The 27,013-nt window shown below is 42.9% G+C and overlaps 1 protein-coding gene across 1 annotated transcript in view; it reads right to left on the bottom strand.

Moving 5' to 3' along the window:
- The window catches only part of scfd2 (sec1 family domain containing 2), a 92,947-nt gene that overhangs the window by 51,035 nt on the left and 14,899 nt on the right, over positions 1 to 27,013 (bottom strand). Inside the window, exon 4 of the mRNA XM_080033000.1 lies at positions 22,239 to 22,414. Within this exon, the coding sequence (XP_079889126.1) occupies positions 22,239 to 22,414 (176 nt within the window). The remainder of the gene's footprint in view (positions 1 to 22,238; positions 22,415 to 27,013) is intronic.

Here is a 27,013-nt window from a genome sequence, read left to right as displayed (position 1 = left end):
TGACTGTCCTTGACCATACACAAAAGGAGTCGAATGTATCACGTGCCTCAACATTACAGTCCTGCGTGAACAGATGCTGGCTCAAAAGGTGCCATCTGCATTAGTCACATCCTCCCAACGTCCGATGTATCAGGAGAACAAACTCTTTCCCCGCTCCAAACAGGGGCCTCCTCCTCCTCCCTGCCTTCAGACCCCAGCCAACTCTAACTCGCCCCCTCGGGACCGTTTGAAAAAAAAAAAAAAAAAAAAAAATCACACCGCACATATTTCTTCTTAAATATTGTGAAATCAAATTCCTCTATGAGTTGTACTCATTCTTACTGCCAAAAAAACAATGCTTGGGATCTTTTCCCTAGCTTGTTTTTTTTTTTTTGCTGTTGGACGGACGGCAAGCGAGGAGAGAAAATGACATTAAGGGGGTTTTTATTCTTGTTGAAAAGCAAAACAGTTTCTCTTTCAACTCTCACTTTTAGAGCGATTGATAACACATATGTCCGTACATGTCTAGTAGGATATGGACATGTGATCTCTGGTCTAGCCAAATGAAGTGTGACGATGTCAACAAGTTACATTTTCATTTTGACGGATGGAGCTGGCCTCAGATGCTCCTGCTATGCCATCTTACTTTGCCATCAGAAGCTCTGAGTGTGTGGCAAGGTGGAGAGCTGAACGAGCATCATAGATAGATATAAAGTTCTATTGTCATTGTATTTAAAATACAATTATGTCTGCAGCACCACTCCAAATAGCAGCATTAAGTATCTAAAATGGCATGAAGAGGTAATAATAAAGTCATCATAGAAATCAGTCAGTCGTAAGAACAGTCAACTAAAAATAATATATTAAAAATACCTTCTTAAAATAAAATAAAATAGAGCAGTACGATTATATAGCACTTATGAGGTGTATTGCACTTGCCAATCTAAGTGTTTTGCACTGGTTGAAAAGTAAGTGTATTGGTGTTTTTTTAATGATTTTAGGAGTGAGGCCACAGCTCTTGAGAAGAAGCTGTTTGTTTGTCAGTCTGTTTGTACAGGCCTTGGATGGTTCTCAACCTGCCTGAAAGGAGGGTGCTGCACATGTGTATAGAAGTACTTCCATCATACCTGAACTCGGGTTTTTTGGCTATTGTTGTCATTCAACATGTGGTCTTAAACAGAGTGTGATAGCTTACAGGGTTGGCTAGCACTGCAGCCAGAAAGGAAAAAGGTTGTTAGTTGGATCACAATTATCATTATGTAGTTGTATCTGGCTGCTAACTTGCATAAAAATCATCATCTCGGAATACTCAGAGGAGGCTTGCAAGGCTATCCCTTCATGTATTACCCAACAATGAGAGAACAAAGATTTTATTGCATACATCATTTAAAAGTACTTAAAAATGTATATAGTGGCACAATGGTTACCTTTAGTCTGAAATCCTTTCAAATGAAGCAAGGTCAAATGTAGCTGTAAACTAATAAGGTTATTCACTTTTCTGTTGTTGCCAGTTTTTGTTTGAATCTAATTTTACTTGCACATTTTGGTAATGTTCCTGCACCTGGAGTGTGTCTTATGACAGCCCATGAAGTATGAACACTGAATTGGAGTTTGGGAAGATTGAATTAGAAACCGTAGCTAGCTGAAAGTAAATATTGGATATTACCAAATGTATTTGATGCGTGGACTTGCAACTCAAGCACAATTTCTGCCATCACCAATGTCTTTCTGTCCCCAAGATGTCTTGTTGTTTTCTCTTTTTTAATTTTTTTTTGGTTCATGCCATAATGTGTATATGTTCTTAGACGTGAAAGGAAGCATGCACAGTTACTGGGTCCCTTCAGTAGATCTATAAAAGCCGCTGTCAGCAGCGTGACATGGCGCCAGAGCAGGAAATGGGAGATCTTTGCTACAGAACTGATCCTGAACTGAGTGAAACTGAGCGGGAAAAAATGACTGACTACAAGCTCTTTCCAGCACTCAACAATGGCCGACTCACAGAGCTGGCACGCAGTTTGACTGGAAAGGTAGTAGGGCACTGTACACCTCTGGGAACAGAATGCAGCAGAGTACAGGCTTAAGTGTGGTATTAAGTGGTATTAAGTGGTCCACCTACAACTTTTAAATACTCCTCATGGGTTTACAGATGAATGCGTCATTAATTAAACGCTAAGAAAAACAGCCCATTTTTCTGCTAATACCAGTTTGTATTCAAGTTGACCTATGAAGGGTATCTTTCCACCACAGCATTCCCCTAAGATTTACTTCAGGAAACGTTATAAAAAATACTCTCAATGACCGACTCTTAAAGAATGTTACCCAATCCAATCCAAATTTAAGGTCCGCAGCGCAGATTTAGGTGGCAGCGCTCGTGGCCTGAACTGCAGAATTACTGCCGTAATAACAGGAAGCTAACGTTATTATTACACACCATTACTGAATGCTGACTTTACTCTAATGCCACTATTACACACAATTATATAATTAAAATGACATTGCTCTGTCAAAACAATGCTAATTTTAGGGATTGCAATTTCTCTAAATAAAGCCATGTACTTCAAATGACTTGAGATTTCCTTATCATGACAGAATATTCCCCAAAGAAAAAAACGACTACTTCTGGGATAAAAATATAGAACATAGCACTTCTTTGTTCTCCGAATAGGCTCAGCAGGAATGATGCCTTCATTCGCCTGCTGGATCATTGGCACATGACTGAAACATCTCAGGCTCCTGGCTCACGCCCCTGCATCGATCATGAGCTCTCTCTAGCGTTGAGTTCTGGTTTGAATCGGCAATGACAGTGATTGACAGATTATCGTTTGGCAATTCCAACCATCCAGGGGTCCATAAAGCCTGTATATCTCGCCCAATCACAGAGCCGGGGCCAAACTCCGCCTCCTGCTCGGCACAGCCTGAACAGGAAACCAGCTCCAGATGCAAAGCCTGGAGGAAGGTGAGTGTTTCAGATGCAGCACAGCACACTAACCACAACCAGGCCTCGCTTGCCTTTGCTCGCTGCCTGCACAATGAACCTTTTTCTGGGCCCGAGGGGGGCAGGGGGAAGGGCAGGTATTGGGGGGAGCTAGGGGTCCTTGTGGGAGCATGAAGAAAAGTTGGCTATAGGTCAGTTCTTCTAGTCAACCAAGCACAACCCTGGACAGGAGTCGCCTTACGTGGCGGCCAGACAGTTCATCATTACCATAGCAACTAGAAGAAAAATCTTGTTGGCAGTCTTTTGGAAAAAGCACACATGTGCTTGATTTGGCGAATGCGTAATCACATCCAATTTGCATTCACCAATAACAACACGCAAAGCTGGAAGGGACACAAGCAAAGCTCTAAAAAACTAAATACATAAATCTTGACTTTAGAAGTGAGCAACTACACTCAGACTCTAAATGATGTACAGCAAGTTCTCCATTGATTTAAAGTAGAACAGCTGGAGAACAAACAAGTCTGTCTTCGCCCTCAGACAGACTGGCAGGACTTTGAACATGTAAACATCTAAGCTCAAGAGCAAACTCACAAATAAACACTTCCACAGATCTTTTGTATACGAGTGTGTCTTATCTGAGCCTGCCAGCGCACTTGAAAACACACATAGAGCATCTCGCCATGGACACACACACACACTCACTGTAACCTGTGGTGAGGACAATGATGAATCCAAGAAGGGCTTCACCGGAAAAGTTCTGTTTATCGAACGGCGGAAATTTGCCCTAAGTTGAGCGGGAATGGAAAAATAAAGTTTATCTCCGGCTCGCTTTTTTTTTTTACAACCATTATTCTGTCTTGTGTGAAAGGTGTGGACAGCGGCTCGTGTCTTTAACAAGGGGGAAGCGGAAACGTGGCTATAAACACAGGGAAGAGCACATCTGCACACTGGATCATACAGATACTGAACATGGGAAGATACTCAATGAATCAAAACACTCAGCTAAGCGTTGTGCAACAATAGCTTGATTTTCTAATACTGACTGCTTTAGTATGTTTGTGACAGTATAGTGACATTTCTGAAGTGAGAGCTTTGAATTGTAACAAAACATACTTTCTTGATACTGTATTTCCGTGCTAGAGATAAATATCCTCCATACGGATAAGGGATTCACAGGAAACAACGCACGCATGAAATCCAGGGTCACTGTTTTTTTATTTTATCCTTATCCTTATCAGCCTCACTCTCACTGGTAATGCAAGCCAAACTGTTCCTACGGCCGCTGCTTCACATTAAAAGCATTCGACTGGCGAAAACACCAGGTGGCTTTTCTTCTGACGCACTCACAAAAAAGTGCAATGTATTTCTTCACTGAGGGTTAGCGCTGACTAAATTTGTTGCAGCTCCAAAACAAGATTTAAGTAAATTCCACCTGTAGAGAATAGGTTGTCTGTGTTGCATGGGGCGGTCACAGTAAATTGGTAGATGGATCCAAGGTAACCAACTTTAAAATGCCCTGCTGTTGTGTGGGAAAAAAAACACTTGTGCCATGGGCAGCGTGTAATTTGATCGAGTTTGCAATGACTTAAGACTGAAAGGAGAGCTTGTGTAGTATTGAATTGTGCATGTTGTTACCAACAGTTACCTTAGTTAACCGCCAAAAAGTCTGTCGCTACTCTCTCCTCCAGAAATATCATCAACACCATCCAGATGAGCTGAGGTCTCAACAACACTCTGCTTCAATGCATGAAACACACAAGGATTTTCTTTATAAAAATTCTATTAATACTCAGTAAACTATGGAATGTACTGGTACTGAATGTACTCTACGGGCTTGACCACCACTCTATTGCTCATCCATAAGTAGGTTGCATATGTCACCTAATAGAACACACACATAAGCCAAATCAGAGCAAGACATTCAGAAAAATGTGATTTACTTATTGGACAGATTGTTGTAAAATGAGAGATGCAATGCTAGACACAGGGCAGTGGATGGAAAAAGCTCTTCAAGGTGAGGTGACCACTGGTCTGGCTCCAGCAGCCGGGTGCTTGTTATGTTTGTGGGAACAAAGAGACATAAATCTTTCCTTTTTAAATGAGGCTTGTATTACCACACAGAGTGCAGGGTGGGTCTGTTTTGTTTCTGCCTGTTATACTGTTGGGGAAGGCAGAAATCAATGGACTCCTGCGCATGGAGATAACTGAAGGTCAGCTCGCTGGAGGAGGGATGGACGGGCAGCTGCCTCTCTTGTCAATGTAGGCGAATGCGCTCAATAGCTTTCACACCAGTCCTTCTCCCTTTCACCTTTTATCCTCCATAAGCCACTGTCTACGCGTGCATCTCCCTGCCTTTTATCTGTACTTTTTTTCTCTCCCCTGCTCTGGTGTGTCAAAGGTTGGCCTCGGCTTAGAGCTGGAGGGCTGTAATTTAGAGGGGAGACGTGGGACCCAATCACAGACACAAACACACAGTAACCGCACGCCGCCCCGCCACCACCACTCAGCCACACGCTGGTCACTGCAGCTGGACTCTGTCTGCCTGGCACACGACAACATGCCTGCTGCTTATCACACTGCAGTCCCTTTGGCGCTCCGGTAGTCGGGTGGGCAAAACAAAATTGAAAAAAAAAAAATCGGAAAGGTGCATCAAGGACATATTCTGTGTTTGGAAACATAAGGGGAATTAATGAGGCTTTATCGTTGCCACATAGGCTGCAACAGATTATGGCGTAATTCACCAGATGAGAGTTGCTCTGCAGCCCGCAAACCCCAGGGCCATGTTAAAACCTCCCGCACTTTTCTCACACTGTGAGAAGCTGGAGTGTTCGCGTTCAAGAGCACATGCACGCGCAGACACAGAGACACGCACACAAACAAACTCTCCTAATATTGCCAAGGACAGTACATCACATCCACTACTAATTGACTCAGGAGGCTCCAACAGGGAGAAAAACATCCTGAGGTAAACAGACGGTTTCTAGACGAAGAAGAATGAAACAACCGCAATTTATGCAACGGGGTCCAAAGCAAAACAACTGGCTTCAACATTTCATAGTTTCTAGGTTTCAGTCTTACAGCGGTCAATCAGAAACATGATACGGACATAACACAAGAAATCACATTATTTTCCCTTTTTTTCTTCTTTTTTTTCTAAGGGGGTTGGGTGGACGGGGGTTAACCGGCATGAGAAGGCTACTTCAAAATAAGAGTGTGGCTTGTCTGGCTAACGGCAACTGTGTTTATGTGTATTGGAAACTTAGTGTTAACCTTAGATTTATGTGAGGGAAAAAAAAGCATATTTTTAGTTATTATGAACATGTCTGCATAACAGGGAGATTTAGTCTTTGGTGTTTGAGAGATGCAGTGTTTTAGTAGTGCTCCTATGCCTGTGGTAACATTCTAACATTAGGGGGCACTGTTGCACCACAACGGGCCCAGGGAACGCTTGATCTCAGCATGCACAGATTGAACCTCAGCTCGCCTCTTTCCCTCCAAAACTCCATCCCTTTTCAACTTATTGGAGGAGTCTTCAATGGACAGGAAATGGACTGCAGTCAATATCCAAGTTTTGGATATTTTTAAACTATTAGCTGTATGTTAGGTGGGTCACAGCTGGGCAATTGTGCATTCTGCATGGTTGACATCAGCTCTTCCTCCGCATGCGGTCATTCGTTAACCTGGCACGGTGTCATCACTACAGGCTGCTGCAGTGTAGATGCAGAGCTCTGTCATATGCTTATGTAGTGAAGTTTGAATAAAACATGGAAGCCATCGTGAATAACCAGAGGGCTGTGTCACTGTATAGTATACTGTGATGTGAGTCATTAGACGCAGATAGTATGCTCTCAAAAGAGGAGGGGTGTGTGTGTGTGTGTGTGTGTGTGTGTGTGTGTGTGTGTGTGTGTGTGTGTGTTTTAAATATGGGGAGAGGCTTCTTTACTGAACCCCACTTTTACAGAAAAAGTCACAGAGGTAACTGTATTTATGTGTTAACGAAAAAGAACTTAAGTGCACATCTGCTTTGAGGGAAAGAAGTGCCAACTGCTACAGTAAGTTTTAGCAAGGGAGGACTGTGTATTTAGATGTGCACGTGTGTGTGTGTGTGTGTGTGTGTGTGTGTGTTTGTACGTGTGTGTGTTTTTGCGTGTTTCTGTGTAAATACGGTGTACATTATAATCTGGACTGTCCCGCCAACCTGTGCTTATCACTATCATAGACACTGACAAACACGCCTCCACACGGCTGCTCTTCCCTAAACATTTATAAAAACGCTCATTGCAGACATGGGAACAACTAATCTCTCCCCTCCATCTCCCCGCAAGCTCCACTCTTGTACACACACCTGGGTGGATGTTGAGACGAATCATATGCTCAGACATTTGAACCAACATTTCGTAAACAAACAAAACAAATCCTGAAAGAAAAAAAAAAGAGAAAAAAAATTGGAGAAGATTGGGAAAGAGGGGAGTTACGTCTGGGATGACGGGAAGGAAATGTAGTGAGACCTCCACAGAGAGATGTTATCAGTGCAGTGACGGCAGTGTGAGTGTGCAAGGTCATGTGACGTTCCCCCATGACCATCATTATGATGTGACTCAGAACGATTTTCTATTTACAAGTCAGTTATGACTAGCGGTATTATTTACTGTCTAAGCTGGGGCTAACGAGTCTCTGGTCTCTATGTCAATAAGAATAGACCTAAAGGAATTCAATATGGATTATAACACACATGCACAGACACAGACACACACACACACACACACACAGACACACACACACACACACACACACACACACACACACACACACACACACACACACACACACACACACACACACACACACACACACACACACACACACACACACACACACACACACACACACACACACACACACACACACACACACACACACACACACACACACACACACACACACACACACACCGAAATAAAGGCATTATTTGGTTAAGACCATGTAATAAAACTGTTACAGGCATCCCATTCCTTTTTTTTAATAGAAACCCCTAGTTTCCACAAAAAAGAGAGAGAAAACAGATTTAGGAAATAAAAGCCACATTAGGGGACTTGTGGCGAGAGGAGGAAACCTTCAAAATAAAAGTTTAGCAGAAATAATGGCAATTATCCTTCCTCCATGGGTTTTATTTGGACGAGACGGACGAAATCTGAACCATTTCAAAAGTTTTCCTCACAAATGCTGACAGAGAAAGCCACGCTGTACGATTAATTACATTATTTTAAGACAGTGACTTGTCCTTCGGCGTATCAGAGCAGTGGGCCGTGAAGAAAAACGCTCTTTATGTGAGTAATCTAAAACGTGAGACAGAGTGGCATTCTGCACACACAGCACCTCCTCTGTCACACATTACATACTATAACGTGCCTCCGCTAACACAGGTTGTATGGAAGCACGCTGGTCCCCATCAAAACACTAGGAACCCAGTCTGGTTGGATGCACGTACGCACGCACATGCGCGCACACGCACGCACACACACACACACACACACACACACACACACACACACACACACACACACAAATACTCAACAGAAGGTATAAGTGTTACGCTGGTGTTTACTAAAGTGTCACTGGGAGAGCTGGATAAAACATGAAGGCTAGAATGAAAGAGAGCACAGACGCACAGCCATCTTTCTGCAGACTACATGTCTACACACCCATCGCCCTGCATGAATTCCATCTGTTATAACACTTTGAATATCATTGGGGTTTTACCAGCATCACTTTATTGGCAGTTCATTTAAACATTTACCCATATTTTCATGAAAGGGGCAAAAAAAGGTGCAGATATAGATGGGCTCAGGATGGAGAGAGAGAGAGAGAGAGAGAGAGAGAGAGAGAGAGAGAGAGAGAGAGAGAGAGAGAGAGAGAGAGAGTGTGTGTGTGGGTGTGTGTGTGTGTGCGCATATGTTTGTGTGTACAGACAAATATGTATGTGCACGTGCGTGTGTGTGTGTGCGTGTGTGTGTGTGTGTGTGTGTGTGTGTGTGTGTGTGTGAAAACAAAACCCATCCTGGTCTGCTGACATTAGTTCGACACACACAGGCTGAAATAGAACAATACAAACAACATCACCCAGGGTTTGTGCTGCACAAACATTCCCAGAGCGGTAAGCCCACCAGCTCAGCTAAAAGCACCGCCAGGAGGGGCAAGCTAAAACCATTAGCACAGCTTAACACTTCTCTTTTTATTTACTTTGTCTAGGACTAAATACATCATTCTGTCCATTATTGTCTCCCTTTCCTTTCCCAGATTTCTTCACCCATTCCCCTCTGTGCGTCCCCCTCTCTCGCTCTCCTGCCAAATCACACAGACTCTTCAACACTTCTGACGTGCTTTAAAAAAAAAAGTATTTCCCCCAAGACCATCGTAACTTATATCTTGACAAAATGAAAACTGGTAGAACTCACAAGCACGATAACACAAATCAAATCGAATAACGGCTCCGCTGAGGGCCTTGAGAGTCCTGTATGACTGAGATAGTGTTGGAGACCAAGTGAAAAGCATGGACAGTTTGCAACACCTAACTCCACTACTCCACCCTCTTCCAATTCCTCACCTTATCTCCCCCTCGGTCCAATGGACAACCTTAGCTTCCCATATTTCCCCCCATCACACATTAAGCATCCTCCTTCCCTGAAGTGTCCTGCACCTTTCAGACTGTTTGCATGGAGAATTTCCACACCAGTGCGCCTAATAAGAGGGGGTAAAAAAGCAGTTGTATTTTTTAGTTAGCACTTAGCCGGGGGCGGGGCGGTTCTAAAAGCTGTTTCCATTGGGATTCTGACCCCCATCACCTTCTGGGTCCATATTCCAGGTGGATCTTGTATATTAAAGACATCATTGACAGTCCCCCTGGCCTGTATTTTTCCAAGTTAAGGATGACAGTGTGTCACAGAGGCTAAACCAATGTTTGACTGGCCTCTGATAGATAATGCTTGATGTCTGGTAGTAAATCCTCAGACCCCCCCCCTACCCCACTAACCTTGCGTAGTTCGTACACCATGAAAATGTCTCTCTTCCTCATCCTCTGCCATCATGTCTGTCCTTCCTGAACAGATGGTAAACACATCCCTATTACTGCCCTGTCTGTCTGTTTGTCTACGCCGTGATGCAGCGCAGAGCCCTAGCTGCTAAACAAGATCCAAACACATCACGCTGGCAAAGAGGTGCTGCTTCTCCAAACACCACTGAGGCCGTGAGAATTACAGTGTCACTGATGCTCTGTGCCTGATGGGTTTAAGTGTTCAAGTATCCAAAGTATATACCACTTAGCTTATATTACCCCTTTACTGTGTTTGGGTTGGTTAATATGTCATTTTCCCACAACTACTGTGTGTGTAGTGCTCTCACACTGACGGCAGAGGTGGAAAGTAACCGAGTGAGAAAAGAAACGCTTTCTTTTCTTTTAATCGTACAGTCTCAATTTCAGAATAGTAGGATCTCGGGGCGCTCGTGGTGTAGTGCTTAGAGCCGCCCCCCCCCCCCCCCCCATAGAGGTTCAGACCTCAGAAGCAGCAGACGGATTCGAATCCCGCCCGTGGTAGTTCTCTGCATGTCATTCCCCTTCTCTGCCCCATTTAGTCTCTGTCTCTCCAAACTGTCTAATAAAAAAAAGCCAAAGTAAATCTATGAAAAAAAAAGAATAGTAGGAAAACAAACATTCTCTACTCAACAAGGTGTTAGAGGACAGAATATTGCAAACTACTTTTAAATATAATGTAATGCCGTGCAACATCACAGCATTCAAAATGACCATAGAGCTGAGTCAGCACCTCTTTGAGAGAGGTCCCATCCCAAACTGAATATGATGAGCGTTACAAATGTAAGATTTATTGCAGGCCTTGTGTAATGCATAACATTAGGTTTAGTGGGAACACAGTGTGCCATAGGGAATGTGTGTTTATTGTAAATCAGCAATGTATAAAATGGATTCGTTTTGTAACATATCATGACATATCTGAGCAAATACATTCGGGCAAACCTTTTGTCTAGCCAACGAAAAGAAGCATTAAAGAAAGAGCAGAGGCGGGCCAACTGCAGACTGCAGTAATGCAAAATAGCAAAAAAATAAATAAAATTGCATTCTGCAGTTTAACCTCTGTATTGTTATGTTTTGGACAGGATGTGGAGAAGTGGTTTGCACAGTGTGAATGAGGACATCTGAACTTTTGATCCTCACAGCCACATCTGTGCAGTTTGTGTTAAATGTGTCATTTGAGTCGACATTTTGCTCTCCTCTTGTGTTTTTCTCTATAATGAAATCCCTAATAACCACAATAAGCAGCTGGAAACAAGCTCAAAGCTTATCGCAAAAAAAAAATGAACACAAACATGACCATCAAAAGTGAACAAACATTTCTTAAATGAAACCCGGTATAATTTATTGTGCTTCTGAAACACAATACAAGGCATGTAAAAGGCCATAAACCTTGTCAATTCCAACCAGGCCTGGAAGTTATGAGCTGAGAGGAGCAGATATCTCCACTGTGATGTTTAGACACGCAGCGCTCCAAACACAGAAACATCACAACTGCAGACATGAAAGGGAGAACACACAGCATCTTAAATGACTCAGAAGAAACCAAAACAGTGGGCTGGACGAGATGGAGAGTTAAGGAGGAGAATATTGGGAGGAGGGGGGTGAGGGGGCACATGGTGGGCGTATGTGAAATGCTCATAATTAGCAGTTCAGCGTTGGTGCTCGTTTTGGGTTACTTTCAGTCCTTTTCCCAATCTCCATAAAAACAGCAGTGGGACAAAACAGGGCCACATGTGTCTCCAAGCATAGAACAATAGAAGAAGAGAGAGAAGTGGGGCACGCCAGTTCACTCCCAGATGAAAGCGAGAGCGGGAAAACACAGGAATTAGTGAGGTTTTCTCTCGCATGTTTCCAAATCAAGCCTCCTTATTGGATAAAATGCGACGTGGAAAAGGCTGGAACGGCTTAGTTTGGCTTCGAGTGCTATACACCGTGACAGGCAGTGGAAACTTTTCAGCAAAACTCTGTAGGCCTATCAAGAGGCACTGTTGTACAATGGCCCACATATTGTATTTATTTAAACACATTCTATGTATTTATGTCATGTGTAGCTCATTGGAAATACTTCTTTCTGTGCGCTGTATCCAGCACAGCACACATGTGGGCAGTTGGCCTCCATTTGTCATAATTGCTCTAAACATATCCAGTATTTTGGCAACTGTTCTGAGGCCTATCTGACAAATCCATTTACAAATATTTTGTTGATGTTCAGATTGGTCGCTCGGGTTTCAGCATGTGGCTACGGCCCTTCACACTGCTGTACTGTACCCGATACACCCGACTGCACCAAATTAAGACTACACAGATTTAATGAGACACATGTTGGCTACTCAACACAGAACCAATCACATTAATAATGAAAGATAAAAGGGCTAGGGGAGGAGAAAGAATGGGGCGGAAAAGCTACAAGAGAATATACAGAAAATACTATTAATATGGAATACGGACGATGACAGAGCTTGAGGGGGCATCTCTCTATTCTATGCACCCTTATGTCAATCACATTATGAGGGGAACATATTGGTCCGCTCTTTTTAAACATATCTTCACAGTTGAGTTTCATTTCCAGTTCATAGAAGACGATTCCAAGAACAACAAAAGACAACCTTGCCAAACAAGAAGAAGAAAAAAAAGAAGGGAAGCTGTATGCATTTTTCTTTTTAAATCCACATTGCTCTTAACAAATGCAAATACCAGCTCAAGTTGAAAGCTGAGCTCAAAACCAGACACAGCTAATGTTGTCACAACTCATAAACATTGAAGCGTTTAAAGTTAGAGCGGACTGGGATCTGTATACGCTCTGAATGCTCCAATCAAACACTGAGATGCTTCTCAGCTCGGCTTAGATTGCTCTGCCGTGAACTTTTCAAACATTCAATCAAATAAAGCCTTCCTTCAGAGCCAGAGGTCTATGTAACACCACGCAAGCCGTAGGATTGATTTGACTTTCTTTTGCTAACATGACATTTCCATTCGAAATGCCGGTTTCAAAACACTGTCAAAGGTGGTACACTTAACTGACTATAAAGACAACACTGACCCTGACATGGATACACATAAGAAACAAATAGTGGGCTGCACCTGATCATACACTCAAAGCCCTTGGATCCAGCCAGTTGAGATATGTGGTTACACATGGAGCAGTGCCCGAGGGGACTATGAGTAATTAATGACAGAGCAAGGGTGGCAAGAGTCTGTCTCTGATTGACCCGAATTGACCCTTGATGCTAAGTAACCATAGTGATTGGTCGGCCACGTTCCCTTTGGGTGACTGGGCGAATCCCTGGGGCGACAAGGTGGTCAGCATGGTGGGCATGAGTGAACAGAGGGGTGGGGGTAGAGAGGAGAAGGAGGTGCAGGCTGGGGTTTCAGATGGGTATAATTACACGCTATAGCAAAGAGGAGTCCTTGTCCCACCTTTGCTCCACGACCCAAGGGGGTCACTCCTTCCTCCCCCAATGCAAACCCATTCATCTCTGTTTACAGAATGCAAGTCCTTGCCCATCCTTGGCAGTAGGGGGCACTCCTAATCTACTGTTTCCAAAAAGATGCAATCCAAGATGAAACTGGTCAAGCCAGATCTGAGAGATTACTATCCAATGGTTCACATTCATCGTTAGTCAACCAAGCATACAGGAACTGGACCGTTGTGTATCCATCTGCAGCACTAACACAACTTCTGTGAGGTCTAGCAGTAGAGTTTCTTATTTGTTACTGGTCAATAATATACTCTTCATCCTGAAATGATCAATCACAATAAAATCTTCAATCTGGCTAAAAATCTTTACTCTGGTTCTGAGGGGTCAACCAGTATCTAATGAAGAAACTCAGAAGGTCCTGGAATGTTTCCCTGTCTCCATTTCAGATCAGACATACAGACACAAAGACACATGTCCTGTGGGCCGTGACCCTCCATGGCCTGTGCTCAGCAGGTAGTGACAAATGACCTGATAGTTAATCTGTCCTGAGGTGGGGCTTTTCAACAGGGAACAGAGAGCCTGTTTGTGACAACAGGAAGTTAAGACATTGTTGCCGGAATAAGCACATTAAAGGATGCACATGCATGAATGCATGCATGCACACATGGGCGTACGCACTTACGTGCACGCACATCTGGCTAGAGTTTTTGATGCAGTTCATGATGGAGAAAATGGGGTATAAACAGTTTGCAGTGACGTGTTAAAATAAGGGAAGGGGTCTTGTGCATGTTTGAGGCATATAAAAGTTATGAAGTGGTTCTTTGGTCAGCTCCTTCTGGGACACTGGGTCATTGTTGTGTCTCTTGAAACCCCACCATCGTCTCTAACGGTCAGCTGTTTCTACGGCCTTCCTTGTTAACAATCCAAGTGTGAATGCTGGGCATTGTGGGATTTTCCCCAGTCTGTGGTGTCTTGTTGGAGCATGCTCAAATGAAGTCCGACGCCAAGAGGCCAAGTCAGCAGACCACACTGACCTGATTCACCAGGGATAGAGAGTGTTAGTGGGTGCTCTGAGAGCCCCCTCGGATCATTTTCCCTAGACCACCTTACCCAGATACTGTAACATGAAAATGCAGCTCAGTACAACAGAGATCTGAAATGCCAAGATTATGCTAAAGTGGAGACTGGAGAGAGAAGCTATGGATGATCTCCAACATAGATCAACCATTTGATTCTGCAAGTTTGGTCTTGTGCAAGTGTGAGGAAAACCTTTGGCTGAGGCTGTGAAAAACATTCGGTTTAAATCTTACAGAACCCACAAAAACACACATTCATGAGGAAAGAAAAAAAAAATCCAGGCCACATGAAAAATACTACTGACATGAAGGGGTTTTGACTCAACAGTTAAACAGCCACAGTAAACAATAGAGACCAGAACAAAAAATATCCACAGATGCACATATGCAGCAAACTCAGCCTGAACAATAATAAAAGAAGAAAAAAACTGCTTTAAAAGAGACTAAGAGGAACTCTTAAATGTTTATGAAACAGCCTCATTTATCCTCTGATGATCATAAATGACCTGTAACAGCAAACAAGACCATCGGCAAAAACAATGCTATTTTTATAGTTATTATTAATGCCATTGCTTGTGTAGGATTTTCCACAAACTTAGATAAATCGATTTACGAACAGTAGTACTAAATCAAAGTTTACTTTCCCTTCACAATCTTACATATTCACATGTAAGGCATCCTGCGGTCTCTCTCTCCCTTTCGCTTGCAACCTTAACACATGTATTCACCATCAGCCTGCACCAGCAAAGATCTTTAGGACATCAGGCACTGGTGTCACTATCTGCTTTTGTCTGCTAGAATCAACACAAACTGAAAGTTCCTCTTAGACACTTTAAGTACAAAACAAAATCTTTAGTCTATCAAACCCCTATGACCCTATCTTAATTCCTCAGCGTTAACATTCAGAGAGCTGTGGCTTTATAATTCTACAGCTATTAACATCAAAGCAATTCCTTGGCGTTTCAGTTCAGTGGGCTGAGATATAGATTTAGTAAGGAGATGCTTAGTAGAACGTTTAAAGTGCAGCACATGCAAATTAGTATTGAGCTGAGAAGAGGAGCCCAGGTAGTTTAATACGAGGCAACTTGATCGAGCCTTCCCGTGTTCCTCCTTTCCAGCGGCGAGACGGATTGAGCACAATCATAGCCAGCAGCATGGCGAGGCGATTGGGGATAAGCGATACAAAGAGCGGAGCGAGCCAAGCACCTATCTGTCTGAGAGAAGAGAGGTAATGATAACAGGAAGTGAGATGAGTTGGTCTTGCCCTCTGGCCTGCCAGCACCATCACCTCTGTTAAAAAGGTCCCTCTCTATAAACAGGCCTCTCTCAGCCTATTAAACAGATAGTACATTAGGCCTGAGCTGTGCAGAACAATGTAAACACAGCCGTCTCAGGGTACCGGTGCTGAGAGTGGAGAGTGGGGGGAGAGGGCTTGAGATGGGGGCTATTCCTGGGTTTTCCTGGGAGTGAACTCCATCAGTCCTCCCCTCTCCCACTGTAATCCTTTCCAACTAAACACAGGAAGGAAGAGATAGGTAAATAACTCAAAGTTCTGATAAACTCAACTTTTCCACCAGTTTTGGAAGGCTTGTTATGCTACAAAATACAGAGGCATCCACTTTAGCTGAGTACATGTTGTACATCTGTGTGTATGTTAGTGAGGCATATGGTTGGAGAACACATGACAGGAAAACCATTCTATAAAAAGGGAAGTGCTGGATAAAGTTTGGTTTAGGAGAGAAGTGATGGAGATGATAGGCGAGAGCCAGAGAGGGCCCCTTTCTCATGGGACAGACATGAGTTGATCCTGAACCTCCTGTGGTTCATTCTGTTTGTGGGTCTGTGTTGCTCCAGGGCTGAGGGGGGATATACAGAGCGGATACTCAGAGGGGTTGGATGAGCTGAATGTGGTACTGAAAGTGGATGGATGGGGAGACGGTCAGTCCAGGTCATTCCAGATGTGAGGCCGTTAAACAGTAGGGAACAGGAGAAGGTCAGTGCTGGACATCTCAGGGCATTGCCCTGAAGTCATTCACACCCCTTTGTTACAATCTCTAGAGCAAAACACAGCAAAGCCCCCTCAAACACCCCCACCCACCTCCCCATGGGGGCATCAGGGACACAGCAGATATGGAGAATAAGGAGAATGTCTGGGATGTGGGGACAGGCTCCATACCCTGGGGAAAGGCCAATTACAGGCTTTAAGCCCCCTGTCTGTCTGTGGCATGCAGCTCAGATAAGATGAAAGTTCCTCGGGACCAATATCAACATTTTTCCTTCTGTCGCCATGAGAAATAACAATATCCAGATGCTACATATATTACTGCATGTTAAGTGTTCTGAGGATTGGCGTGTCTTCTCACGGCGCCGCATAACAGCAAAGTGACACAGGCTTTGTTGTTGTCAGGCTACTGACATACTGCAGACCTGCAGCTTTGAGCATCTACAGGTCAGTGTATGTTCAGGAGGGGTCAGGGGATAGTGGTGAAGGGGTCATGCACACGCTGAGACTGTACAGCAGGAGGGTTAATGGAGTATGAGGGTCACCAGGTTCCAATCTAGCTTAAGACTCAATTACAACAGCTATAAAAGACTTTGGACTAATTTTGAAGAATTATAAATGACAGAGCAAGATCAAATGTAGGTTTGCAAAGTTTTGATGAGATGAAGATAGATCATAGGATAAAAGAGGGTACTCAATCCAAAAAAGTAAGTACAGATAGAACTACTCTGGCAGAAGCCAGATGTTCCATCGATTAAGCAGCAGCCTTAGTTGAGAAGAGAAGATTTACATACAATTTTTCCCAAACAATTTATTAGAGCTAGATTGATAAATCAGCTAGGCCGATATGTTGGACGATATTAACTTATTGCAGATATAGTGTATCAGTACATTAGAGAAGAAATGCCAAATTAGGTAAGAGGTTTCATCGTGTTCATAATTATTTCAAAAAATAAGTCTATGGCATCCATATAGAGATTTTAGTTTGTGTTTATGCAACAACAACAAAAAGAAGCAAAACAACACTTTTTTTTCACCTGAAAAATTGGGCAACAAGGCCGACTACCAGACCAAAGGCCTGCGGTAATATACTGGGACATTAAACAACCCTGTCAGTATTTTGAATACTGGACGTCTCAGATCTGTTTTCATGTCTAAATAACTTAGAAACAAGCGGACCCACGAGGGCCTCTAATAGCTTATTCTGGTAAACATTTTTTTTTCTTCATATTTCAGTAGATGCATATATTTTCAGAATGACTCATTTTGAAGATATAAATCCTGTGTGAAGTTAAACAATGAGGGCAAATGACCAATTATCAGTGCATACACATTATACAGTATTCTTCTTCTTCGGAGTTCCACTTCTGTAAATTCATTGCACTTATACTTATATATACAGCCTTTCAGACCTGAACACAAACACTCAGCAGAGATAGCGACCAGGGTAGGCAGTTTCAGTGGCTCATGGGAGAATGGGACATACAACCGAGTGCAGCTTTCTGTCTGAGCACTGCAGCATTGTGTGACCAGTAATAACTCGGAGCTTGAATGTTTGCAGAGGCATGCCCTGGTAATCCCAGCGGAGGAAAGCAACAGGCCGGGGTGAGAAAGGTTAGCTCCTCTCTACTGCACTGCTGTCAACATGACTGTGTCCAGTGAAGTGACGGACCAATAAACAGTGGGCTGCACTGCACACTCAGAGACTATACTATAGCCTTAAAAAGTGGCCCATTATAAAAAAGGAGCTGCAAAACATCCCAAGTCAACTCTCTATGGGAGGGATGTGCAGTAGCAGCAGTGTGCGTGTTTGGCTTGGTGGGGTCGAGGCTCTGGCTGGGCTGTTGATGGGAAGGTACGTGAAGTGTGCCTGTGATGTTCTGGGAAGTGGTGAAAGAGCGAGTCTGTTGGAGTTTTTACCTTGGGTGCAACGCCCCCTGTCTGGGTACCGAACACGTCTAGCATAGGCAACACATTCTGTTACTGCGGGCTGGAGCTGGACCAAGCCTGCTCAATCTGACCCATTCAGACCCAAAGGCCAGTCACTGTACATGCCAGACAGGGGATCCAGGGAGGTGGGGGGAGTGTCATAGGTGCAGGCAGGGTGGCAGTGCTAGCCAAGAAGATATCTCCCCATCTCATACAAATATACAGTAGGTAGTATAATGAGTATAGGTAACAATTCCAGCAGTCTCCTTAGATACACAGTAGGTATCCCATAGGTAACCAGATTTATAATCACAGTCCAAATAACAGGTCAACCTTATAATACCATCTGTATCATAGCCAAACTCATTAACCTCCCATCTGTAAGACCTAAACAGGTACATTGCCTTTCAAGTAAATGCTGCAAAACACAGTTCATTTCCGATGAGATTTTGTTTCAGCATACTTAAAAAAAGATAATTTTTTGGCGTTTTTCGCTTTATTAGATAGTATTTTGTAAAGACAGAGATGAAATAGGGCAAAGAGGGGAGGACATGCAGAGAACCGACCACGGGTTGGATTCAAACTGGGTCTGCTGCGATGAGGACTAAGCCTCTATAGAGTGACGCCTGAACAACTACACCACAAGCGCCCCCCTTGTTTCAGCATATTTAACCAGTCTTTCCCCTAGGCATGACGCAGAGAGCGCTCTGTTATGCTCTATGGTCGCCTCTTCATATTATTACAAACTAACACATTGCACTTATTGCGAATGCTCAACACCTCCTTACACCCACAAATGCCCAGCTGCAATGTCTCAATCCTAGGCAAAACACTGCATTATCTCATTAGCAAAACTCTACCGCTGCCACTGCTTAGGAAAGGTTGTGTATGTCACAAAGTAGCATTATTTTATTCAGGTAAAGCATGTATGTAACTGTTTGGAATGGCATAAACCAGGTTGCCGGGGCCCTGAACTCACTGGCCCTTCAACCTCAGTACGAATGCTGTCCACTCCAATGGCCCAGTGCACCGTAGAGGAGATGGCCTGAATGAACTCACACTGTCCACCAGCGATGGCATGTCCAGCTGTGTCCAGTCGTACCCACAGCGGCCCTCACAAACACTCTCAGGCAGAGCAAACACAGCCCAACCGCTAGGCAGAGCTGACAGACATTTCACCCCGCCATTTATGCAATGTAATTAACTTCTCTCTTCTGTCCATGTTGAGCCAAAGGAAAAACCCCACATGCAAAATTAAATAAACAGAGGGGGCACAGAGGACACACAACTCATTTCCCTTAATACCCCAATAAAACTCAGGCCCGTTTTGATTGCAAACACAAAAAGCTCACATCAGGCTCAAGGCTCGATTGTGAGATTTGATTCTTGAGGAATGTCATTTTAAACTCCAGCCAATTTCTATGTATAGACAGAACATACACTATCCTCAGGCTGAATAAAACAACACATTGTTATTAACACAGTCATTATCAGTTCATGAGACCCATTCACACCTGCGGACAGTCAACTCAAGCCCATATAGTTATGAGACTTGGTTATGAAACTAAAAATGAGTGGTGAGAAAGTTGTACTTCGAATAATCCAGGTACTGTAGACATTACCATAGGGGAGGGGATCAAAGTGGAGCCATGGAGTACATGGATACTGGAACCATCAAGCCCTAAAGTCTTCCTCCTTGATTTAATAAACCAACAATGGCCCCAGCTGAGGACCCAAGGTTTATGGGGTTGTTTTCAGATTCCAATTTGGCAGGGGCCACTGCTGCGAGCTTGTTTTATTTTTCCGTGATTTAGTTTAATAAGTTCCTAAATACTCTGCTGTCCTACTGCTTTGCTTTTACAGCTTCGGGAATATTTAAAGAGACTCAATGAAAATAGCAAGGTAAGGGAGGAGGAAAGGGCTCAGGCATTATTTATCTCACGGTGCAGGGTATGCTGCTTTGCGTGTAAGAAATTTGACTAAATAATCAGTTAATCACTGTTGGAGAGCTGAAGTGGACAAGCGATGGCTGGTCTGGCTTTTGACTTGCTCTTAGACTCTTCCTTGTCTCTGTGTCTCCATCAGCCTTGCCCTCTGACCCTTCCACAGTCAAACACAGGCGTAGTACATCCGCCTCCGACCGCCCCCGTAAACTAGTCCTCTTCCTCTTCAGAGCTAAAAAGCCTCTAAACAACGTGATGGAAACCTGGAGTTTTTGCAAGTGTTTACTGGATTTGAATGTTTTCCCTCCAAACACAACTGAGCCTGTTTATGAAGGGGAGGAATCTGCGTTTTTTTCCCCCTGCCTGTCAGTTTAACACAACATTCTGGCCACCAGCTAGCCAACCACAAGCACTCACTTACCTGCTGAGCATCGCAAATAAAATATTTACCCGAAGGGCAGAGATGTGAAAGAGTAGGGGAGAACGGGGTAAGTAGGCACACTTTTTACTCTAGTGAGAATTGCTCATCACCACAACATCTGTCAATAGCCATTCCTACATTAAATTGAAGCTTAAGGTGTTGGCTAGAAATGTGTGTCTCTCTTTTTTTCCAACTTATTGTAATGAAGAAGTAATTTACCATCAAAGACACTCTGACACATTGTGACAACCAACCCCATCAAGGGGTCGGTTGTCACACACTATGGGGTTGTTTGTCACAATGTTATCTTAATGGGAAAAATCTTAAAAAGAAGGCAAGGAGGCAGAACCAAATTTGAATGTTTAATTGCATTGTCAAGTTGACAAATAGGCCTACATAACGTTCTGTAGCCTTGGCAGCTGGTCTAGTTTGGGATGCACTGGGTTGTTTTGATTTTGTTGCCCTTTTTTCTTTTGCTTGCTAGCTGCCTTTTCCTGCTCTATTCTTTCCTTCTCTGGGGTGTCAGTGAGGATACAGCTTGACAATTTCTTTCGTTATTGGGTTCCTTTTCTGGCTGCAGCCTTGAGATAACATGTGACAACCAACCCCCCAAAAAATTTGACGACCAACCCCAACTTGAATTTCTTGCTAGCATCAAGGCCAACAACCATCTGACAACTAATTAGCTTGCTAACCACAATCTAAACTATAGTTTACCCTTCACACTTTCTGAGGGTAACAAGTGTTTTGTTATAAACCCATTGTGTAAAAGCCTAGAAGAAAAACACTGAGAAGCAAAATATTTTGAATTTGACATGAAAAACACAAAACATCCTCTCACCTGAAATGCAGCTGTCTTCCTCCAAGGAAGTCTATGTATGTGACCTCTGATCCCAATTCTGGACCTTTTTTATATCAACATTTCAGAGCTAGCGTGCTCTGGTGGCGAGATATAACGAATGTGACATCCAACCCATGTGACAAATTACCCCGTTCTCCCCTAAACTACCTGAGATAATTAGACATTGCCAGGGAATGTGTGTGTGTTTTCATTTCTGGCAGTGTAACATTGTTTAGGATATATTCGACAACAACATGTGTGCATTTTTTAAGCGATTTAAGTCTACTTTCAGTCCCCAGTCATGACTTAATAGTGAGCAGCAGCTTTCAGTTTGTATGCACCACATATCTGGAACAAACTCCCAGAAGGGTTTTTTAAAACTTGTTTAGACCTTTAAAATGCAATTATTGAAAAAAAAAATATAACAATGTATCTGCCTGTTTTCGCTCTTTGAATTTATCATCTCCTGAATGCAATATAAAAAAAATTATTACGTCTTATCTTCATGTATTTTAAAAAGGCGAATATTCCATTTTAGAAATATACTTTTCATCGCCTGGGACGCATATGGATAATGTGTTTGTGTAAGATGAGCACACAGACCTGCAGCAGCAGCCTCTCGAAGGCCAGGCAGGCATCCCAGCGGGGCAGAGCGGGGTGGCTGAGGGTCTGCGCTGTGGCCAGGCCCAGCTGGAGCACCCCACAGTTCCTCTCTAGCGCCCCCCAGCTGCTCCGGAACAGCTGCACATAGGAGCACAGCTGTTCAGGGGTCACGCGGCCTGAGAGGAGGGGAGAAGAAAATACATACGGTTAGTATTTGCGAAAATACATTTGGTAAACGGACTGATATAGCGCTGTTGTTTCCCAAAATGTTCACAGACCCAAAGAGCTTTACATTGTTTTGTAAAAAATTGACACATCCAAACACTGATAGCAGCAGCTAGCACGCAGGGCGCAAGCTTACTATCAGAAGCAATTTGGGGTTCAGTGTCTTGCCCAGGGACACTACGACATGTGGTGGGGAGGCGAGGGATCGAACCCCCAACCCTGCACAGGTATCGAAGGTCAAATTAAACCAAACAGTATATAAAATATCCACAACTGTACTCTTGATGGTTGGCTTTATGGTCTTTTGCGTGCCATCCATTACAAGCAGCATACACAATAATGTACAACACTGCAATAAACACACATATATAAACACACACACACACATCATGCATCCAAAATACCAATATTTCCATACTATTAAGCATACCAGAGTACAATTTAGGATGTCCCAATGCATGATGTCAAATGCAGTATGCCAAAAATACCCGGGTGCCTTAATACATCCAATTGCATTTTGCAGTATACAAAAATACATGCTTTTAGTATGTAGCATAGTAGAAAATAAAAGTATGTGATTTGGAACGCAGGGACAGTTATTCGTCCTGGTGGGAAGAGTGTGGGGTGGAAACAGGACAAATAGACAACCTTTTTCCAAGCACAGCAGCCTTTTGAATGACTATCATACACTCAGCTTATGGCAGAGAGGGGAATAACTGATACCATGGCAGACAATAATATTTTCTTAATGAGTACACACTTTACGAGCGTGGGGAAAGCTAGGGCCGTGCAGAATGTATACGTGTGCAAGCTTCAGGTGGAGGATTGCAGTCAGAGTTTACAGTTAAGAATTCTTATGATTAAACATCACTGAGTGTGTTTGTGTTCCCCGAGAATGTCTACATACGTAAAGCGGCGGTGCAGGGACACTGACAAGCCGCAGATAAGCCAACTTGTGTGTGAAATAAGTGTAAATTAAATGGTTTCTCTCTAAACATTTATTGAGGCAATACAGAGACTATAGAGACAGGACTCCTCACACTGTTATATGACCCTCTACGTCCCACCAACTTGCGCAGAGATTCAGAAAAGACACAGGAAGAACGACGGAGAGAGTGTAAGGGCAGGGGTGGCCTGAAGGTACGAGGGGCTGGGATAGAGCGAGGGGGCACACATTAACTCCCCATAAAGCTCACTTCTTCATGTTGATGTTCTGAACCAGCACCAGATGTGGGAGTATTTCCTGTTGGACTACATGGCCAATGTTTTCTTTAGCGGGGCCAAACACATGACTAGAGGAGAAACAGGCAGGCCAGGTTTAAAAAAGGAAAAAAAAAAAAAAAAAATACTGACAAATACTAGATACAATATGGAGTCGTGGCACAAAGACAACTCATTGTTCCAGCTTTGTTAAACTGGATGTAAAACATGACAAAAACTGAATTGGAGTCCCTCCAATCTACTGTCTGAAATGGAGGGAATGATCCAACCAAGCTAGTAAGAAAACATGCATTTTCAGAGCAGCAGATAAGTAAACCTGACATATAAATACATATAAATAGACCTCTGCAAGTCGGCATGCTTTGGAAACATACTTTCCGAGCCGAACTAAAAGAGTTGGTGTGTCTTACGAGTCATTTACTAATACAGGCAATAATGTGACAAGGTGTCTACAAAAGGGAATTAAGTTTCTCGCTGAAATTAAAAGTATTTTTGGAAGAATATTCTTCAGTCCTGACATATTCAAAATACTGAAAAGCTCTATTGTGAACATATCGAGGCATAGAATCCTGGCAGAGTAACTATACCAAGGTTCGCTACAGCTTGATGTGCCAAGCATAACTCAACACAGAACCAGTAGACACGTCCAAAGCAAAGACCTAGAACGATTTCAACTGAGAAAAAGGGCGAACAAAGAACGGTCCACTGTGGGCCAAATACAATCAGACTTTTACAGCTCTGGGTAGATCATAGGAGAATGAGTGAGAAAATGTAAGACATTGGGGAAAAAAGGGAATAAAATAACTTAAAAGCCACATAAAAGCCTGTTCTCCATTACACAATCAAACCAGCCTTGGCCAAGACTTAGTGCTTATCTATGTCACTAAACTTCCCTGAAAACTCTCCAAGCAGCTCGTTGCCAGATGCAAAAAGAATCTCAGAGAGATGATCAAACTTCAGAAAAAGTTCCAAGTTCTTTTATTTGTCATGTGCGGAACAATTACCGAAGCAGTCCTTGGCAAAGACAGCCTTATTTCTAACTCAACGAAGCTCTACAAAATGTACAAAGAAAATCAGGCAAGTGGAACAAGAGAATCCAAGACATAAGACATAGGGCCAGATTGAAGAGAAAAAAAATAAGAAATTGCATTTGGAGAATAAAGTCAAAATGTCAAGAATGCACTTGACATTTCAAGATTTAAGTCGAACCTTTGAGAATTAAAACAACTGAATTTCCCCTTCATTCTGAAAGTTTAAAAAAAGTATATAAATAAATCTTCCTCTTGATTTATTTTTCTTATGCCTGGAACTAACACTGAAAGTAAACCCTTGGTTTAGCATTGCAACGTTATCCTCGAAATGCTGAATACAGTAAATGCTCTCGTTTTCCCTCTTTATGCTGGCCCCAATACTCCTTCAATGATGATAAACAACTGGTTTCATTAGGAACATTTTACATTACTTTCCTTTTGTGTTTTTTTACTCAATGTCAAACCACTGACACTAAACTCTATTTATAGGCCTATTACACTATATACACTATTTCTTGTTGGAAAGCAGCAGTGATTTTAATTGTGGTCAAGTGTCAACCATACGACTTGTTCGGTCAGTTAGATATTGCATACATAAAATATGGAGTTATTTGAATCACATGCAACTCCACTCATGACATTAGCCTGTACCAGTGTCCTATGTTCAAAGGTTTTCAGGTATATACTTTACTGCACTGCGATGGCAGACAAAGCTTGAACCTTTTGGCCTGAACCCTTTTCTTCTGGGTGCATTTATTCATTGAGGACCGGCCATAAAACAGATCACATTATTCATCCCCATGCTTTCAACTGTTTGACCTGCTGTCCATTTTTAGCCTGATGTGCAGAAGTGGCAATTGAGGCTCGGGGCCATGATCAAAGTCCTGAACAATGTTTAAAAAAATAAAAAAATAAAAATGTACAGGGGCCAACAATGATTTAGTCCCGTTACTGGAAGATGACTTGCATTGTAGGTGCACAGGGTTACTCAGAGGCTAAGTGATGTCTGATGTCAGCTGAGTGAGTGGTGAGCAGCCCTCGGCAGCTGGACAGCCTCATAAGTAATTCTACATGGATGGGGGGACACAGGAAGGCAGAGGGACTCTTTTATTTATGCACTCCAAGAGGAGGAAAGTCCTGGAACTTTTATTTGTAGATGCGTGATGGGGCCTCTTTCCAGACCCTACCACTGCCATAGAGTTGAGAGCACAGGTCACAACAGTACAGCTGTACCCACACATTACCCAGACCTTCTATTGTCGGTGTGTTAGAAAACTTTTAACATCTTGTGTGTATGTCAACAAGACTAAGAGTGTACAGCATGAACTTAGGCATCAAGGTTTAGAGCTTAATGCGAACATGCTGATGCTGAGCACATATAATGTTAAACATGTTCCCAACTTAGTACAGCAACAAAAAATACAGCTGAGGCTCATGTGAATGTCTTTGCTTCAGCAGGCATTTGGTCATAAACCAAAACATAATGTTGACGCTGCTCGATGAAATGTCAGTTGTTAGAGTTGATCCCGAGGAGAACATGAATATGAGCGCCACATTTCACAGCAATCCATCCAATAGCTGTTGACACGTTTCAGTCAAAACCCCAAAATGTCATCCTCAGGGTGGAGCTGGAGATCACCCAAGCCATTAGGTTTCATCCTCTGGGGACCGTGACTGAAGTGTGTGTGTGTGAAATGGTACGGCCATCAAATGTGGTGAAGATTTTTCATTTGGAACTGAAGTGTTTGACCGACCAATTGGCTGACAGGCAGACATTAACCAACCCTTTAGCCATGATGCTAGAGAAAAATCCCACATCATATGTATGAGGCTAACGCTGGCAACACAAGTCAGAATAGCATCATAGCACTTTGAATAGACCAAGTTTTGATCATCACAAATAACTCCTAATCCGGTTAGGGACCTGTTCTTGTAGTCATGCTGTTTTTTTGTTTTATATAGGCAAATCAAAATACCTAAGTTCAACAATGTGAAAGGTTTCTGGAATGATGGCAGTGGAGTACTGTAACTGTGTGCCCCTTCAAGTTGTTACATGATTAACCACCTGACAGAACTCTAATGCATTTGTAATCATGTCATTGTTGACTGATTGCTATTATATAAAGGCTCTGGTGTCCAACTGAAATAAATGGCCGTGTATTGGGATCTATGTATGTTCACTGCCTTTGCAAAAAATAAATGTTGTCCTAATTTTTGAAATATACTGATTCAAAATCATTAATTGAACAACATGGAGAAAAAGCCATAAATACTGACTTGTGAATTACTAGACGACTA

The sequence above is a fragment of the Ammodytes marinus genome, assembly GCF_949987685.1.
Source record: "Ammodytes marinus genome assembly, chromosome: 8".
Taxonomy (NCBI): Eukaryota; Metazoa; Chordata; class Actinopteri; order Uranoscopiformes; family Ammodytidae; genus Ammodytes; species Ammodytes marinus.
The sequence above is the reverse complement of the archived record's forward strand: the minus strand, read 5'-3'. Positions and strand labels throughout refer to the sequence as shown.